Below are 17657 nucleotides of genomic sequence, written 5' to 3' on the forward strand. Positions count from 1 at the left end.
TTGGTTGTTGATTTTGGGAGAAGTGCTGTGTTTTGTATTGTTCACACATCATCCTCTCTGCTACAGGTCACCCTGCTCTCTGCTGTTCTGTGCTGCCATTATCCTAGTCTACATTCACTTTCTGTTACATTATATATATTGTATATATATGTATGAAAAAACACTGCATATTTTTATGTAGAAACATACATATTGCACTGAGTGTGCATATACTCGTATTTTTTTCTCATTTTTAAAAAAATATAGCAAGTTGACTCAAAATTGCAACTGAGGAAAATATGGTCCCCAAAGACAGAAAGGGATGGTAGTAAGACCAGCTGGGAGTTTATATTGACAGTCAGTTGAATTGTGGAGTAAGCTCTCCCCCTCCCTAATCCCAATGCTAAATTGAAAGTTAAAAAAAATGGCATGTTAATAATGATAGAAGGATCCCAGGTCATAGCAATGGGAGTATGAAGGGAAAAACAGACAGCCACATGATGTCAGCAATGAGTTGAGCAGATACTAGGTGTTTCCCATGTTTTATGGAGAGGCAGTACAGAACCTATACGAGCTCCCTTCAATCCCCTATACTGCTGACTGCTCTATTTAACATATTCCCAGCCCTTGCTACTTTGCCATTGAATTCTAAAAGCAATGCACAGGAGAATAGCCCAACATGTGCATAACTGAGATTTGCCAGGCTTAGGTCTGCAGATGTCTGGAATATTCATTTTCCACATGAGCTGCCTTCACAGTTCCAAAAATGAAAGTGATGAATTAAGCAATTTCTTGCTAAGGATTAATTGTCTGAGGGAAACCAGATGAAGACTGTCCAGATTAATCTTGCACCATCAGTATTTTACATTTTAAGTAACCCTTTCTTAATCTGAGGCCCCGATCACAAGACGAGGCTTTTCACTTGAGGCCTTGGCTACAAATATGATTAGAGAGCTAATTTATGAACCAAAAAATGAACGAATTTTAGCAGTTTGTATCAAACAATGCTGAGATGTAATTTGTCTTGGACAGATTTAGTGGACTAATGAAATTGGCAAATCTTAAAGTGTCACAGGCTTGGCTCCAGCTAACATTTCATCAACTAAATGCTGATTTAGAATAGTACAGCGCAGTAACTTTACCCAACTTAAAATTGTTGTTTCATACTGTTCCCATATTCTTTTCTGGGTCACAGTGTTTTGGGATGTGCCTTTTCCCACAGATGGACTATTAAGCAGAAGGAGAATGAAAGGGAGGCAAAGTGGATATTTATCCTGACTGTCTTCCAGCAACAACAGCACCAGCTTGCATTTATGTAGCACTTCCAACAGTGTAAAGTGCTTCATAGGAACTTCATCAAACAGAATTGACAGGGAGGTAGATTAGGAGATATTAGGACAAATGACCAAAAGGTTGGCCAAAGAGGTAAATTTTAAGAAGTCACTAAAGGGAGGAAAGAGAAATAGAGAGGCGGAAATGTTCAGGGATGGAATTCCAGAACATAGAGCCTCCGTAATAATTGAGGTTAAATATATTCTGCAGGAGGGCACTGACAAGATGGTTGTTTGAACACATTAAAAGAGATACTTATTGACACAGGAGTGGAATGGAATTCAGAGATGTATCCCAGGAATGCTGCACTCTCAATAAATCTATTCCAAAAAAAGGCTGACTCTGCTTCCTTCTTTCACCATCTGGCTATCAGGAATATACTCAGCAACTGAAAGTATGGCCACTAGGAATGAGCAGGAGATCAGAATTGGGGAAATGCAGATATCTTGGAAGAGGATGGTGCTGCAGGGCTGGAGGAGTTCAGAGGGAAAGGATGGGGTGATGGCACGCAGGAATCTGAAAATGAGAATTTTAAGATTGAAGTGTTGCTTAACCAGAAGCCAATCTAGGTCAGTGAGCACAAGATAAGAAGAGATTGGGAATTTGGTTGACTTTTTTTGGAAGATGGGAGGCCAGCCAACAAGGTGTAAGAAAAGTCAGGTTTAAAAGTAATCAAAGCACAGGTGAGGTTTTCAGCAAGAGATGAGCAGAGTCAAGTGATAGCAAGAAGGTGGAAATGCAAAGCCTCAATGGTATAGATATGTCACTGGAAGTTCATCACAGGTTAAATTGGATGGACGTTGTGTGGAATTCTCCCAAAGAATTTCTAAGTTTCACAACAGCGAGAATAATAGAGAAATGTGCACCAATCTCTTTGGTGCACTCCATACTGCAATTCACTGCAACTAATGCACTGAAAGAACCGCCACATGAAAGATGCCATTATGGAGTCTCCAGACATGTGACTTATCCAGGTGCCCGCAACCGTGCACCATTAACACGGGGGTGGTGCTTTAAAATCTCCACCCCCACCACCCGCCCCCCCCCCCCCCCCCCCCCCCCCCCACCCCCACCCACCCCGTACTCTCAACCAGTCATGTCAGGAAGATGGCAGCAGGCAGATCAGCCCCAGGGTTTACTGAGGTAGAGCTTGGAAGACTGCTGGACATCATGGTGGAAAGGTCGGTCATCCTGTACCCCCGGGATGGAAGATGACCCTGGAGCAGGGATACCAATCCAGCCTGGGACGTGGGGGCTGCAGCAGTCAGTGCCCGTGGCCTGATACCCAGGACTGATGGCAAATGCTGGAAGAAGATGAACAACCTGAATCAAGCAGCAAGAGTGAGTGTCCACCTGTCTCTTCATGGCATCAATCCCATCTGTCACACCTGGTATGCCCTCCTCAACCCACTCTCTGATGCCCTGCGGCCATCCAGCCCCTGACCCCCTCTTCCTTCAATTCCTCTGCCATTCCCTGTCACAACCCCTGCTGGGAAGGCACAGTGCTGAACTATGCCAGCCAGAACTAGACGTAGCACTCCAGCTGTGGCATGACCACCATTCTATGAACATGACCTCCCTTCTCTTATGCCAATACTGATGTGAGCGAATGTTCCATATGCCCCCGTAACCACCTAACCACTTCTCTGAAACCTGCTATCAAATTCACTAGACATGATCTCCTCTTGCCAAAGCCACACTGCTCATCCTGAATTAACCCCTCACCTCCCCAAATGGGCCTCACCTCCATCCCCCCTGCATCATCACCAACAGTGCCCCCCTTGCTGACATGCAACTCACCGGTCTGCAATCCTTTGGCTGGTCTCCTGCCAAACTCCCCTCAGCTCCGGAGTATTGCACCGCACAATGGTTGCCCTGACCCTCACTTGGTCATGGGCCTGGGCGTCTGTGTGCAGCCACAGGACAAGCAGGAGTCAAACTTTGGCAGCATCGGGGCAGCATTACAGCTTGAGTCACAATGAGTCATCATCACCCTCCTGCATAGATAAGTCACTCGCTGACACAGCCAACCCAGACCCATCACCTGGGATGGGGTCAAGGGGGTGTGCCAATTTGGAGAGTGTGGGCAAGGATTCTGGAGGGGTGAGGGGGGGTGAGAGCAGGTGATGCCAGACACCACGTTTCCTAATGGTTGAACATAGGAATGATGAGGGCCTCCCTGGTCCACCTGCCCTGCCAGACCACTGCTGCTGCAGTGCCCACTGGGTCCTCCTCAGCCTCGTCCCCATATCACCTTGGTCCACTCCTCTGCAGGGGGCATCTGCCTGCTCTTCTTCCTCCATGATCTCGTCTCGCTGCCACACCACGTTGTGTAGCGTACATCAGGCCACCATGATGACCTTGAGGAGGCTGTATTGCAGGGCCCCATCAGAGTAGGGCAGGCAGAGAACCATATCTTCGGCTGGCTGATGCGCCACTCGATGACGGACCAGGTGGCAGCTTGGGTAGCACAGTGATTAGCACTACTGCCTCACAACACTAGGGATCCGGGTTCAATTCCTGGCTTATGTCACTGTCTATGTGGATTCTGCACATCCTCCCACAGTCTGAAAGATGGGCTGCTTAGGTGCATTGGCCATGCTAAATTCTCCCTCAGTGTACCTGAACACATGCTGGAGTGTGGTAACTAGGGCATTTTCACAGTAACTTCATTGCAGCATCTTACACTAAAAAATAAACTTTAAACTCATCGTAGAGGTCTCTGCCTCAGTCTCAGTCTCAGTTCTCAGTACCGGCATCATCGGCCATGAGTTCAGCCCACAAGCCATTCAGGATGCTTGGGCTGGTCCTCGAAGAGACCAGGGATATCCAAGTGCCGCAGGGTATCACTGTTGTGCACGCTCTCCAGGAAGTGTGCACACACTTCCAGAATGTTAGCAAGATAGTCACACACAATCTGCGTATCAAGGGAATGGAACCCTCTTACGATTTATAAAAGACATTTCTGACTTCACAGGACCTGCAGAACGACGTGTGTGACATCTATTGAAATACAGTCAATCTCATGCTGATCAGCCTGGCACCCTTGCTGGTGAGAATGGGCGCGATCTGGTGTACACCATTAGAAAGGAGCCAGGAGAATCACATGTTTCACGCTGGACGCCAAATGGATTTTTAGGCTTGTACGGATTCTCCATCTACCAACAGTGCAGCAAGGTTGGAGAGTTGCCCCATTGCCAACAATCTGTTTCAGCCTGAGACAGTTCCCAAGAAGAGGAATGGACCGCTTGGAATCTTAGGTGCATTCTGTAACGAGTTCACTGGTGTGTTTTTCTGTGGTATTCTGAAACACCCAGTGATCTGCCATTAATTGGTTTTCGCCATTAAAATCTGCCAAAATGATTCCTTCAGAACCCTTAATTTACCACTGAGGCCAGGATTTTACAGCCCCTCCCGCCCAGTGGAGTATTACAATCCTGCCAAAGTAAACAGCAATTTATATATATTATTTGTGGGGGGTGGGGGTGGGTGGGAGACGCGCGTGCAGCGGGACTGTAAAGTCCTAGCCCAAGTGTTCACTGGACAAAGCTACCTGAGATAAATAAATAGTTCATAATGAAATAGTTCATTATGGTCACAGTAAGAGACTCTTCCCGCTCAGAAAGGATAGTAGGACTAGGGGGCATAGCCTCAAGATAAAGGGGGGTGCGGTTTAGAACGGAGTTGAGGAGGAACTTCTTCACTCAAAGGGTGGTGAATCTCTGGAATTCTCTGCCCGTTGAAGTGGTGGAGGCTGCCTCGCTAAATATTTTTAAAATGCGGGTTGATGGGTTTTTGAGAAGAGAGGGGATTAAGGGTTATGGGGAGAGGGCGGGAATGTGGAACTGAGACACGACAGATCAGCCATGATCTTATTGAATGGCGGGGCAGGCTCGAAGGGCTAATTGGCCTACTCCTGCTCCTATTTCTTATGTTCTTATGTTTCTTAAAAGCAGATTTTGATTCAATTAAATATTGTTTGTATGACTTATAAAAACAAGATTATCTCCCATAATAGGTGCAGTCAACTCTAATCCAGTCTTTTATGATTTTGTTATATTCAGTGTATAGAGGCAATCGGTCCTTTATTTAACTAATGCAGTTATTTGTAACAGTGTAATGTAAGTGTAGGTGGTGCAGGAAATTCAAACATATTCCTTTGCCTGAAGTAGAAACTAGAGTTCCACTGAAGTCATAATATCCTCTTTCGTAATGTCTGTTAACTACTCCTTTCATTTGGGGTGATGTTTCTATTACACATACTGGCTGTGGATGACAGAATGGAGCAACTCATAGTGAGAAAAAAGAATTGTATCTTTGGAACATCAAAATGCGGTTTCCATTAGACAAGGATCAATGCTGCATAAACTGATGCCAAATTTGACCCACCAAGCCATAACTTAATTCTAAAAAGCCACAAAGAGAAAGCACATAGAATACCAAAATAACCAGTTGTGACTATTCTCCTGATGTCAGTGTTGAGGAACTGCTTACTGTGATAGTCAACATAGTCTCTGTGGAGCCAAATGTAGCTGCTCTGCCTGGTGCATTTATCTGCTAGCTATCATCATGGATCTTAACTGATAGGTTATTTACTACCAATGTCTCTTCTGAGAATGTCAACCAGTCAGTCAGTCAGTGGTGTGCAGATTAGACCTTATTTTCTGTCTCACGCAAGGCTGATCACAGACTACTGTGCATAAGGTTTCCTTCAACAGTTGAACAAATAAGCATTAAGTTTTTTCTGTAATGCTGCAATGAATAGTTTCACCTTTTTATGCTTTGCTCAGACTAGTTTTTTTTAAGTGGTGTAGCGTAATGCTTTATCATCCCCTAACTTTCCCAACTGCACTTACATTGCCATTATTTTCTTCTTCTTTTCTCAGGTAAGGCTGAAGCAGAGCTTAAAAACTTCAGTCCTCATTACCAGCGGCAATACTCTGTAGCCTTCTTCAACCACATCAGATGTGAGGTGGAGCAAGACCAAGAGGAGCAGCCCCAATTGCTGCAGCATAAGGTACATTATGAAATGTATGATAAAATACTCATGGAGGCTGGTAATTCTGCAGTCACATGCCGTGCGAATGGGGAGTCGCGTTCACAAGTTGTGTGGGTCAGAGAATCTGGGCTATTGTGCTGAACACAAAAATCCATTCTTTGTGAGCGCAGGTCCCTGTTGGCAGCACAAGGTCACAAATAACCCCAGTAAACACCCTATTTTTCCTGACATACTTTCAGGCATCTCATCTGTACCCGGTACAATACTTGTCCAATGCTTGATTTGGGGAAGATACATTGATCTCTTTCACTGAGCACTCAATGAAATGGAAGATGCTTATCTTAACTATTGAGAGAACCAGCTACTGAAGCACCAAGAGGAGAAAATTCGAACATGGGCAAACCACAGGGATGCCAATGCTACTGACATCACTCCAAAAATGGGCGATCCTAACACATGTAGTGTTTTACTTTTAATTCATCTTGGCTATTATTAAACATTCCATATTCCATAATATGTTCAAAATTGCAGATTTTATAGGCACAAATATGGTGTAGTCCTGACTGAGGAGTCTTGAATTTGGGGTGGGGTTTGGTTGCACCTGTTGTTTTGCACCCATTCTAAAATGTGCTCTCAGTTGCTGTGGAATTGACAGCTGGAAAAAGATCACCGTGCTCTCACAGTGATGGATGTATAGAAATAATTAGGTAATGACGACCAAAAGCTGCTGTGACAGAAATTCTACCATTCTGCACCCAGATTCACACTTGAATGAAGTTAAAACTGTAAAAAAAAGAGTGGCAAGTCTTGTCACACCAGGAAGTGGTTGAGTTTAGAAGCTTTGAATGTCCAAGTACCTTATCTGAAACATCAGCTTTGACTGAAGTGATTATAGAATGTTTTTCTCATCTGTTCAGCAGAGGAAGGATGCTGAAAGCTACCTTTTTCTTAGTTTGTGGCAGGGCGGTCATTTTCTGAGTACCATTCTGTCAAGCATGGCATGAGTTATGGCCAGATATGTCCTTGTACTGGAGACAGAACAGGAAGAAAACTAAGGGTCGAGGCATAAGGCCACATCAAAGGAGTAGACAACCAAGTAGGAGATACCCTTCTAGAGACTACATATGATTCAGCCCACTCTTCGATGTCACTAAAGAGTTCCGCAGGGAATGAACTTTGTCTCCTGTTACAAATTAATCTCCAAGCATCCTCTCATTACACATAAAGCAAATGGGAAACTAACACCAGAACAACAGGCAATTGCAATATAGTCAGTGTGTACTCATATGTATTTACAGCAAATGCTTTGAAAAGGGGCCTGATCCACACTGAAAGGAATATTCCTTATCCCACATAGATGAGGGGACCCCCTCCACAAAGAACTGGGGCATTTTCCTTCATAGGTAAAGGAAACCCCCTCCAAAGGAGAGCCCTAGAGGATCTGCCCCTTGCACTGACAGGGTGACACTGCCAGGTTTGCACTGCCAGGGTGACAAGGCCCGTTGACATCAACAGGTTGGCACAACAAGGGCGGTACTGTCAGGTTGGTGCTGCCAGGGAAGGGGAAAGTTCTTAATGTCTGGTAAAGCCTTTTATTTATATGATAATTTCTTAATGTATAGAATGAGATTTCAGTCCTTCTTGGGCAGGAGTCTTGAGACATCACTAGTGAGGGACAGGGAAAATCAGAAAATGAGATTTCACGAGCAAGAATCTTGTTTTCCAATTCACAAAGATTTTGCATCCACATTGCTGTTTGCACTCCTGGCTAACATGAGTGCCTAATTCCGGTCTGCCTTGGATTCAGCATCGATGTGTTGACTATTGTTAGATCCCTGGACCACAATTGCAAATTATGTTAGAAAGCTAGACTAGACCCCAACAATTTTTCTGTTTTGGCATAAATCTAAGGATAGGATACTTCACTCCATGAGCAATTTTGCTGACAAATTAGGGAGCTTTCATAGTAAAACAAACTTCGTTTAATAACACAATTTAAATATAACTCTGACAAAATTAAATAGCTTAACTCTTAACAGTTGAACAATAGTTAGGAAAGGAAACAACTGTAAATTCTAACTTATCACTGTTTCAGTTCCAAATAAGCAACATTCACTTACAGATTTAAAAATTCCACTTTCAATGCAGTTAACCACAGCTATACTTGCTATAAGGCGTGTACACAATCTCGAAGCTTTCAGAAGTTTTAATTTCAGGAACAGCTTGCAGACCTCTGTCTTTAAACAAATCCCAGCCAGAATTGAAAACTGTTTTTCCTCTGCTACATACCAATTCTTCCTATAAACCCCATTATCACATGATCCTGTCAATCAACCTAATCAAAACCCCCAAGGGAAATCTTCTATAAACAAAAATCCATTAGCTCTCTCCTCAGTAAATACTACATGGCTAAAATTTGTCATTATCCTGCTCTTCCAGCATCTAAGCTGCATTCCCACCTAATATAATTGACTGCTTGAAGACAAAAAATGAACATTTCTCTTAAACATTAAATATATCAACATCACACTATTGATTGTGAATAATACAATGTGTCAGTACATATATCAACATCACATTATTGATAGTATTATTCACAACGTGTCAGTACTATAAACATGCTGATACTACATAGTGATGCTGTCTATTGTCGTTGTTGATCCTATGTCTGTTGCTGTACGATGCAACTGCCTATTAAATACTGAATCCACAATGAGTTGAAGCTTCCCAAACTCAATTTTGGCAAACATGAAGCATTCTACATAGAAACATAGAAAGTAGAAGCAGGAGTAGGCCATTCGGCCCTTCGAGCCTGCTCCGCCATTCATTATTATCATGGCTGATGATCAAATTCAATACCCTGATCCTGTTTTCCCCTCACATCCCTTGATCCCTTTAGCCTCAAGGACTATATCTAATTCCTTCTTGAAATTACGCAACATTTTGGCCTCAACTACTTTCTGTGGTCATGAATTCCAGGTTCACCACTTTCTAGGTGAAGAAATTTCTCCTCACCTAAAATGTCCTAAGAGGTTTACTCTTTATCCTCAAACAATGACCCCTACTTCTAGACTACCCCCCACCTTCAGGAACAATTTTTCTGAATCTACCCTGCCTAATTCTGTTAGAATTTTATGTTTGACTTTTGGCATCTCTCTAACATTGCCTTGAAACAAGCCTTCCTGGCTGCTTATTTGACCAGCCAGGTGCAACTTTTACTCTCTCTTTGACTCTGCTCCAAGTTTTCTATTCTGCATCCAGTCATTTACCAATGCAACCTTCTGTGAATGTTGCTGCCTGTGTCCATCTCAGTTTCTTTGAAACTTTCAGACATGCCTTCATCACCTTGAGGAATGATTTTCCAAATACTTTCCTTATCCATCTCACCTTCTTCAAGCTTTAGCTAATCCAGAATCTTCCTCCAGATGAAGCTCCACATCAGCTCAACTCAGACATCACAAAACATAACCTGCAGTAAATCAAACTTGGAATGGAATAGAAAAGCAGCATTTTATTCTAAGTCCTTATTCTAAGTCTTCATTATTAAATCCTACCACCTAGTACTACAAGGACAATATGTACACGGAAACACCACCACTTGAAAATTTCCCTCCAAGCAACCCTAGCTTGATTTGGAAATTTATCACTGTTCCTGTCACTGGGTCAAAATCCTGGGACTCCGTCCTTAACAACACTGTTGACAACAGTCGATGCCACATGGACTGCAGTGGTTCAAGAAAGCAGCTCACCACTACCTTTTCAAGGGCAATTGGGGATTGGCAATAACTATTGGTCTAGCCAGTAATGCTCACATCCTGTGAACAAAGAAATTTTAAAAAGTAGAGGGAGGATGTGGAAGCAGAAAGAGAAGCTATTGCAAGTGAATCTCAGGCTACAGTTGGGTAGATATGATCAGATGATTATATTCACACCAAATTGGCAGTGGAGAAAAACTGGGGGAAGATGGTGGGCTTGCCCAAGTCAAAAGCTGCATATAGATCATGAGGGCCTTGGAGGGATAGTTTCCCTTTATCTCACAGGCACATAGGACTTTGGTGAAAGCATTCCAGTTCTGTGGCAGCATAGAAACCTGATTGGAGGAATTCAAACATGAAGTTCTGGGATGGATGGGAACTAGTTTGGGAGAGAAAAACATGTTCAAGGACTTTGGGAGAGAAAGAGATGTTGGAGATGGGGTGGATGACATTTGCAAGGACACAAGAGTCTAGGGTTGTTTTTCTGAGGAGAGGTCTGTCAATGGCAGATTTAAAGGAAAGAGGGACAACGTGTGAAGAGACAGAACCATTTTACAATATCAGCTCATATTGGGAGCAGGAGGTGAAGGTTTATGATGAACAGTTTAGTGGAAATAGGGTCAAGGAAACAGGAGTTCTATCCCATGGACAGGATGAGCTTAGCGAGGGAATGAGGGAGCTTTTGCCAATTTAGGACAAATTTATTCTTGAGTTGCAGACAATGGTGGCAAGGCTGCATTTATTGTCTATCCTACTTACACCAAGATTATGTTAGTTGCCAAGCTCTTAAGATTCTGGGACTACTTTATGCCACAAACGATCTTTGGAGGTTTCCTGATATTCTTGCACAGGATCCTGTTCACACGTGTTCCAGCGCCTGGTTTCTTTGAGTGTATTTTTGATGGGTGGGCAGCATGCTGGCACAGTGGCTAGCACTGCTGCCTCACAGTGCCAGGAACCCAGGATCGATTCCTGCTTGGCCATTGTCTGTGTGGAGTTTACACATTTTCCCCTGCATGAGTTTCCTCCGGGTGTTCTAGTTTCCTCCCACAGTCCAAAGATGTGCAGGTTAGGTGGATTGGCACTAAAATTGCCCCTTAGTGTCAGGGGGACTAGCTAGCAAGGATAAATTTACAGGGTTATGGCGATAGAGTTTGAGTGGAATTGTAGTCGGTGAAAACTTGATGGGCCAAATGGTCTCTTTCTACACTGTGGGATTTTAGGATTCTATGATTGACATGAAGGAAAGTGAAACTGGAAGGTGGGAACTAAATGTCACTGAAAGCAAGCATTGCAGGCACAGCAAGTAGTTAGGATGGGAAATGAAATATTGGCCTTCATTGCAAGACAATTTGATTACTGGAGTGTGGATGTCTTACTGCAGCTGTACAGGGCTTTGGTGAGACCACAGCTGGAGTATTATGTGCATTTTTGATCTTCTTACCTCAAAGGATGTACTTGCCAGGAACAATTTCCCACCACACTCCGTGGCCACTCAGAGGTTGCAAGCTTTATAGTAGTGGCAATGCCACCAGAAAGAGTGGCCGCTACGGGTATTGCAGTGGGGCCTATTAGGAGGATCATCTTTGCAGCCTCGAGACAATAGTGTGTCTGGCTGGATCACTGGGTACATCAGGGAGGCCTGGGGTAGGAAGCTATTGTGGAGGGACAGGGTGTGGTTTCCCATGGGTCTGACAGCGAGCCCCCGCATTGGGTACAGGATGCCCTAGAAAGAGGGAGCACCAGGCCAAAGGCATAACTGGAAAGTATTACCCAATTGGTGTGGCCACAGCCTGCCATGGATTGAATACTAGCAGCTGCACAACAAGACCCTTGAGTGGCCACCCTTGAAAGGCCATCTTTGACCCATTCAACCTAGGTCTTTACTAGTGGAGTTGGGAAGACAATGGGATCTACTTCCCGTACCTTCTCACCTCAACTATACTGCCTCCTCTTTCCAGCCTGCCTCTTATGGCTGCATTAACTACCCACCCCTGCCCAGTGAAACAGCTCTGTCGCTTTGTTATGCACACCAATAACTGTGGAATAATTTGTTCCCATACGTTACATGTATCAACGTGAATGCATGGATCATTGTTTGAAAGAAAGGGATATTTGCAGCTCACATGAAGGTTACATTTTTACACAAAGCATTCCTGTTGATTTTTCTATCTATTTGATGATATGCTTGAATGTAGCTTTCCTGCCTCTAAGTCAGTCGGTTGTGGATCTCTTATCCAAATAAACACTCAAATTAGTGTAATAACTCGTTACACCGATTTCCTGGTTCTGTATTTTTATTCTGTCAAAGAATAACAATTGGATTATAATTGTTACAATGTGTTTAGTCCCATCAGAGGACCATTGTTTTGTTTTGTGTAACAATGTGAATGCATCATACATATTACAGGGTTCAAGTCTCCAGGCCACATTCTTGGGAACTTATTCTGTGCTGACACTTCTCAATGCGGTACTGTGTGAGTGTACTCTGAGTGTATATCTTTAATAGTGTTTCTCCGCCGAGTGATGAACTCTGAAGATCACTCATATGAACTCAAAACCTTAACCCTGGATGGGTTTTTTCAGGCCCTCTGTGGTGGGTTCCCCCTGTGGTGGATGTGGCAATTAGCCAAAGGTCTCTATCACCCCTGCTGGCCAATCAGAGGTTGGCAGCTTTGTAGCACTGGCAATGCCACCAATGCTACACCGATGCTGCCAGGCCTGCTGTGCTTTCCTAGCAATTTTTGTTTTATTTCAGATTTCCAGCATCTGCAGTTTTGATACTTTTTGAGGGCATGTTTTACCTTCCCGCAGGGATTTAAATGATCACATGGTACAATAGGAAAAATAGCTGGTGCGTTGTTTCAGCATCTGGGTGAATATCAAGGAACCACTTAAAAATAAGAGTATAGTTGAATCCATAGAAGTCCTGCAGTGCAGAAGGAGGCCGTTGGTCCCATGAAGTCTGCACCAACTCTCCGAAAGAGCATCCCACTCAGGCCCACCCCATCCTGCCCTTTTCCCACATGCATTTATCATGGCTAATTCATCTAAGGGGCAATTTAGCAAGCTCAATCGACCTAACTGATGATTTATCCCATTGCTGTTTGAGGGCCCTTGCTGTGTGTAGGTTAATAGCTGTATTTGCCTACAGTACAGCTGTGACTATGCTTAAAATAGTTAATTGACTGTGATATTTATAAATGCAAGTTGTTGATCTTGTTCTTCACCTGAATGGATTGGGCCTAATGTCTGCTGTAGCAGAGAGCAGTGATGCTGGATGAGGCACCAGGCTGATTTCTGATTAACTGGAATCTGTGTCAGAGTAGTTGGATAAATGAGCCTTGAGACTGGGCCGAAAAACATTTCTGCTCCCTTCAGCTCAGGCTGGATTATTTCACACTAATGGAAATCCATCCAATTTCTGATTTTTATCTTTGACAGAAAACGAATTGAGATTTAACTTTAAGGGATAACCATGCCTCTCCCTACTGTGTTATGAGGTTGTAAATTTATTGGTGAAGACTTCCTCTTCTGGGTATTTCTAAGGACATTTATAGAAAATGTCTGTGGTTTCACTTGCAACACTGAAGTGGAAATCTTCACAACCACATTTTAATAACCATCCGTGTAGCAGTCAAAGGATTTTTTTCATCACTTTTTGCTCTTATTTGCATCTTCAACTTTTTAATACTTGACTGCATGATTTATGTTAATTTGGAATTACTCCTTGAGGAATGAGACTGTTTCCAGAATGAAAGAGAAACAGAAGAAAATGTTTTGACTCAGGCATTAGCTTCTGTAATTTTGTCTCTATCTTTTAGAGATACCAGTGGAATTTGCTCTTTTTTAGTATTGTGTTATAGTTCCTCCTCATCTTTATCTGCTTGGCCTGAGGTAAAACAGGAGGTAGACAGTCTGCAATTTGAGATGCAGAGCTGGTTTGTATGGGAGTGATACTTTAGAACCTACCTTCTACCTTACAGGAACCAAAGGGAACTGGGAAAGTGGTATACAAACAGGAGGTGACACAATATGTGGAGGAATTCAAGAAATGGAAAGACCGCTACATTGTTATAAAAAATGACAACAGCATCGAGTGCTATGAAAACAAGGAGGTAAGTAACTTTTTTTCGCTCCTTGCTTGTTGGTTTACCATTGACACAAGAATAAAACAAAAGCAATGCAGTGCAGCTGTAATAAAATCTGAAGTCCAATGAGCGCACAACTGATAATTGCAGGGCTACAGGCTTTCTTTGTAAATATAACACCTCAATGTATGAGATCCTTATCTTTATTTTTCTTGATATAAAAGGTTCTCTTCGGCCTCCACAATGAGTTAACTTTGTGGCTGCGCTAAGCAAAAGTCTATACTTGTAATCAGTGATCTCATACTTTGTGGCAGCCAAGCAGCAACAGTGCATGGGGCTGGTGGGTTACATTGGTCATAGGTTCCACCTTGCTGGCATCGTTTTCTCAGTGAGGCTTGAAGGCCACAAAACCCATTGTAGTTAAAGGGGCTTCTTTTTTATAAACAACAACACTGATAAGTTTATGTTTGCAGATATTTAGTGGTAAAGTAACAGTGATAATGTTGAGCGAAACCAAATTAATTACAGCACCTTTCATAACATAGGAAGATTTTAATTCAACCTGTTTGATTAAAAAAAAACTTGAAATACTGTGACCAATAATTTTAGAAATTTAGAAATTTGAATTCCATGAAATTGATCAGAAATTAACAACTAAATTTTCAGGTAAAACAGTCCGAATTCATTCACCAACAAAAGTCCATAACTAAGCCTTAGAATGCCTACAGTACAGAAGGTGGCTATTCGGCCCATCTGCACTGACACTTTGACAGAGCATCCTACCCAGGTCTACACCCTCCTCCTCAAACGCTGTGCATTTACCATGGTCAAGGCACCTAACTTGAAGATCTTTGGACTGTGGGAGGAAACCAGAGCACTCGGAGGATACCCATGCAGACACGTGCCAGAAGAGGCAGTCCAGCTGTGACACCCCCATCCTGGTGGAGAATGATGAGGTCAACCCCTAGACCCCAGGACCCTTGAGGGACTGATCTTTTGCAGCCTAGCAGCAACAAAGGGGCAAATAGATACTTGACCTACCCTGGAGCCAGAGTGTCAGTGCTAGGGGATGTGCACTGTTGGCACTGCCAAGCTATGTGGTCTGAAAGGAGGCTGAGTCAGTAGCAGCCTGAGAGGGAAGAGGGGGCTGAGCAAGGGAAGGGTCTAAGGGTGAGGGGAGCTATGTAGGGAGTCTGAAGTGGCATGGGGCGGTGTTGAGGTTCTGGGAATGAAGGGGATCTGAATGGGGTGTCAGGTCAGATAAACCTCATGCCTGTGTGGTGGGGGCAGGGGCTGGTGGGGAGGGAGGGTGGTGGGGTGGAAGAATGCTCTCATTGCTGTCGGATTGGTGGTGCTTCCTCGATCCTCAGGGTGAGGACCTGTATGAAAGTCCACCCAGTGCAGATCCAATGGGTAGGTGGATGAAGAGCGGGAGCTATTTGACTCAGACTGCAAGCATGCTAATTATATTGAAATGTGTGGATTTGAATATGCATTTGTTGGAGCCAGGGCCTGGGAGATTTGCAAAGGGTTTGGCGATCAGCATAGAATCCGTTTTTCTGCCAACTCCTGATTCTCCAGGCCATTGCAATACTTGCCTAGATCTAGCAGACCGGAGAATCCCCTCCTTAATCTATGTTTCAGGAGCCTAATTCATCACTGAAATTTGTGTAGGTGGAGTACTTCAAATCCCTAAACGCAAAAACCAGGGGACATCTTTTACAGCCCTCCAGCAAAACCTGACCCTACCCAGCTCAGTGTGGCAGAGAGTTGAAGTTACCCAGGAAGGTCAAAGTACTCTGGCGGAGTCCAATGAGGCAGAATATTTAGCGATGTTTATTGTGCTTGGGATCAGGGTGTCTATTCTAACTGTAATGCAGGGAAGACATATTGAGTTTTGATGCCATTAAGGCCACCCAAAGAGAAGCCATAGGCTCAAAATCAACCATTGCACTTGATTCCTAAATGCCTTTAAACTTCATGGACGTTGGCTGCTGCCTTGCAGCTGATCCAGGTTATTTTAAAGAGAGTTATTAATGAAAACTGTACACATTTGCATGAATAAAAACAAATTGTTTTCAGTTACTACAGAGTATTTGTAAAATTGTTTCAATTTGATTGATCTTTTCTCATTTTAAACAGGATGCATTTCTGTTGGGAAATAGGGGAGGCAAGAGAAAAAAATCCAGTGTGCGAGGAGTAAATTAATATCAACAGTGACTTGATCATTTACCTAGAGTGCTTTGCAATCACATTTTTTTGCTTTTCCTGCAAGGGTTTTGCCATATCACTGAGTTATAGTTTATTTATTAGTCACAAGTAAGACTTGCATTAACACTGCACATTCCGGTGCTTGTTCGGGTCAATGCACAGACTGCGGGAGGAAACCGAAGTACCCAGAGGAAACTCATGCAGACGGTGACACAAGCTGAGAACTGAATGCAGGTCCCTGGCGCTGTGAGGCAGCAGTGCTAACCACTGTGCCATTTCCAATTTGAATTAAGGCATTCTGATTTTTTTTTGTTTGGAAAGCCATCAAAGTTCTGAAATCTATCACAGATATGTGCAGTCCTGAGGTTGCTGGATTTGAAGTACTCTGCTCATATGACAGACAATGGTGCTCCTACTGTAGTACGAATAGAGAAGTTCAAAATGGGTGCTTTGTTTATCGCCTTCTCTATTCCCCTAGTTCTCAACTGTGGATTAAATTGGACAACTGACAACTCTGCCAAATGTATGTATGTCCAAATGGAGTTTTCAGAAAACGGGAGCAACAGCAAGCATCGCCACAGCCACAGAGATAGACTCTTCATTTAAATATTAATTTGGGGCATATCCAATTCTGCAGGTCATCCCTCACCATTGTGGCATTCAGAGCCTAAATTATAGCTGTGTGGCATGAGCATTTAGGGTTGCTAGGCACCAGTCATCTGTTAGGATTTCATGAAGGAGTCACAGGAATGTTAAGACAGGTGGGCCAGATTTTGTGGTAAAAATAACAGCAAGGCTATCAATGCTCATTGTTATTAAAGAGGAAAACACAGAACAACTTTCAGTGACAGCATATACACAGTTAACATGGAGATCAGGATATTGCTGTCAGACTTGTCTTGCCTGTCCTAAAGCATCACCATGCTGGTATTTCTGTGAGCGCATTCACTAGATAGCTACTAAACACGCCAGGAAAACTTACAGCTATTCCATGCCACAGCATGTAAATTTGATAAGTTACATGCCCTGCCAAGCAAGCTGGCAGGTGCCGAAAGTTGAATTTTACAGATTTGGAGTCTCATTCCTGTAGGTTTTAATTATTGGAGATTGTATAAAAGTTAAACCTTTCTTCAACTTTTTCTTCTTTTTTTTGTCCTTTCTTTCCCTGATTTGAAGTTCTGTTTAAGTTGCATGGCTGAGCAGTAGCCTGAAGGTTCCCACCCAGGCCACACATGTCAGCATGTTTATATTATTATGTATGTGCCGCTGAACAAAATAATTTAAAGGGGC

At 43.3% G+C, this 17657-nt stretch overlaps 1 protein-coding gene across 2 annotated transcripts in view; it reads left to right on the plus strand.

The window, feature by feature from the left end:
• Window positions 1-17657, plus strand: part of LOC145347836 (protein Niban 1-like) — a 111995-nt gene that overhangs the window by 37507 nt on the left and 56831 nt on the right. For both annotated transcript variants that reach the window (XM_080195739.1, XM_080195740.1), the window contains exons 2-3: window positions 6198-6328; window positions 14052-14183. In XM_080195739.1, the coding sequence (XP_080051865.1) occupies window positions 6198-6328; window positions 14052-14183 (263 nt within the window). The remainder of the gene's footprint in view (window positions 1-6197; window positions 6329-14051; window positions 14184-17657) is intronic.

Source organism: Carcharhinus amblyrhynchos, chromosome 9 (genome assembly GCF_965287045.1).
Source record: "Carcharhinus amblyrhynchos chromosome 9, sCarAmb.v2.hapA, whole genome shotgun sequence".
Classification (NCBI taxonomy): Eukaryota; Metazoa; Chordata; class Chondrichthyes; order Carcharhiniformes; family Carcharhinidae; genus Carcharhinus; species Carcharhinus amblyrhynchos.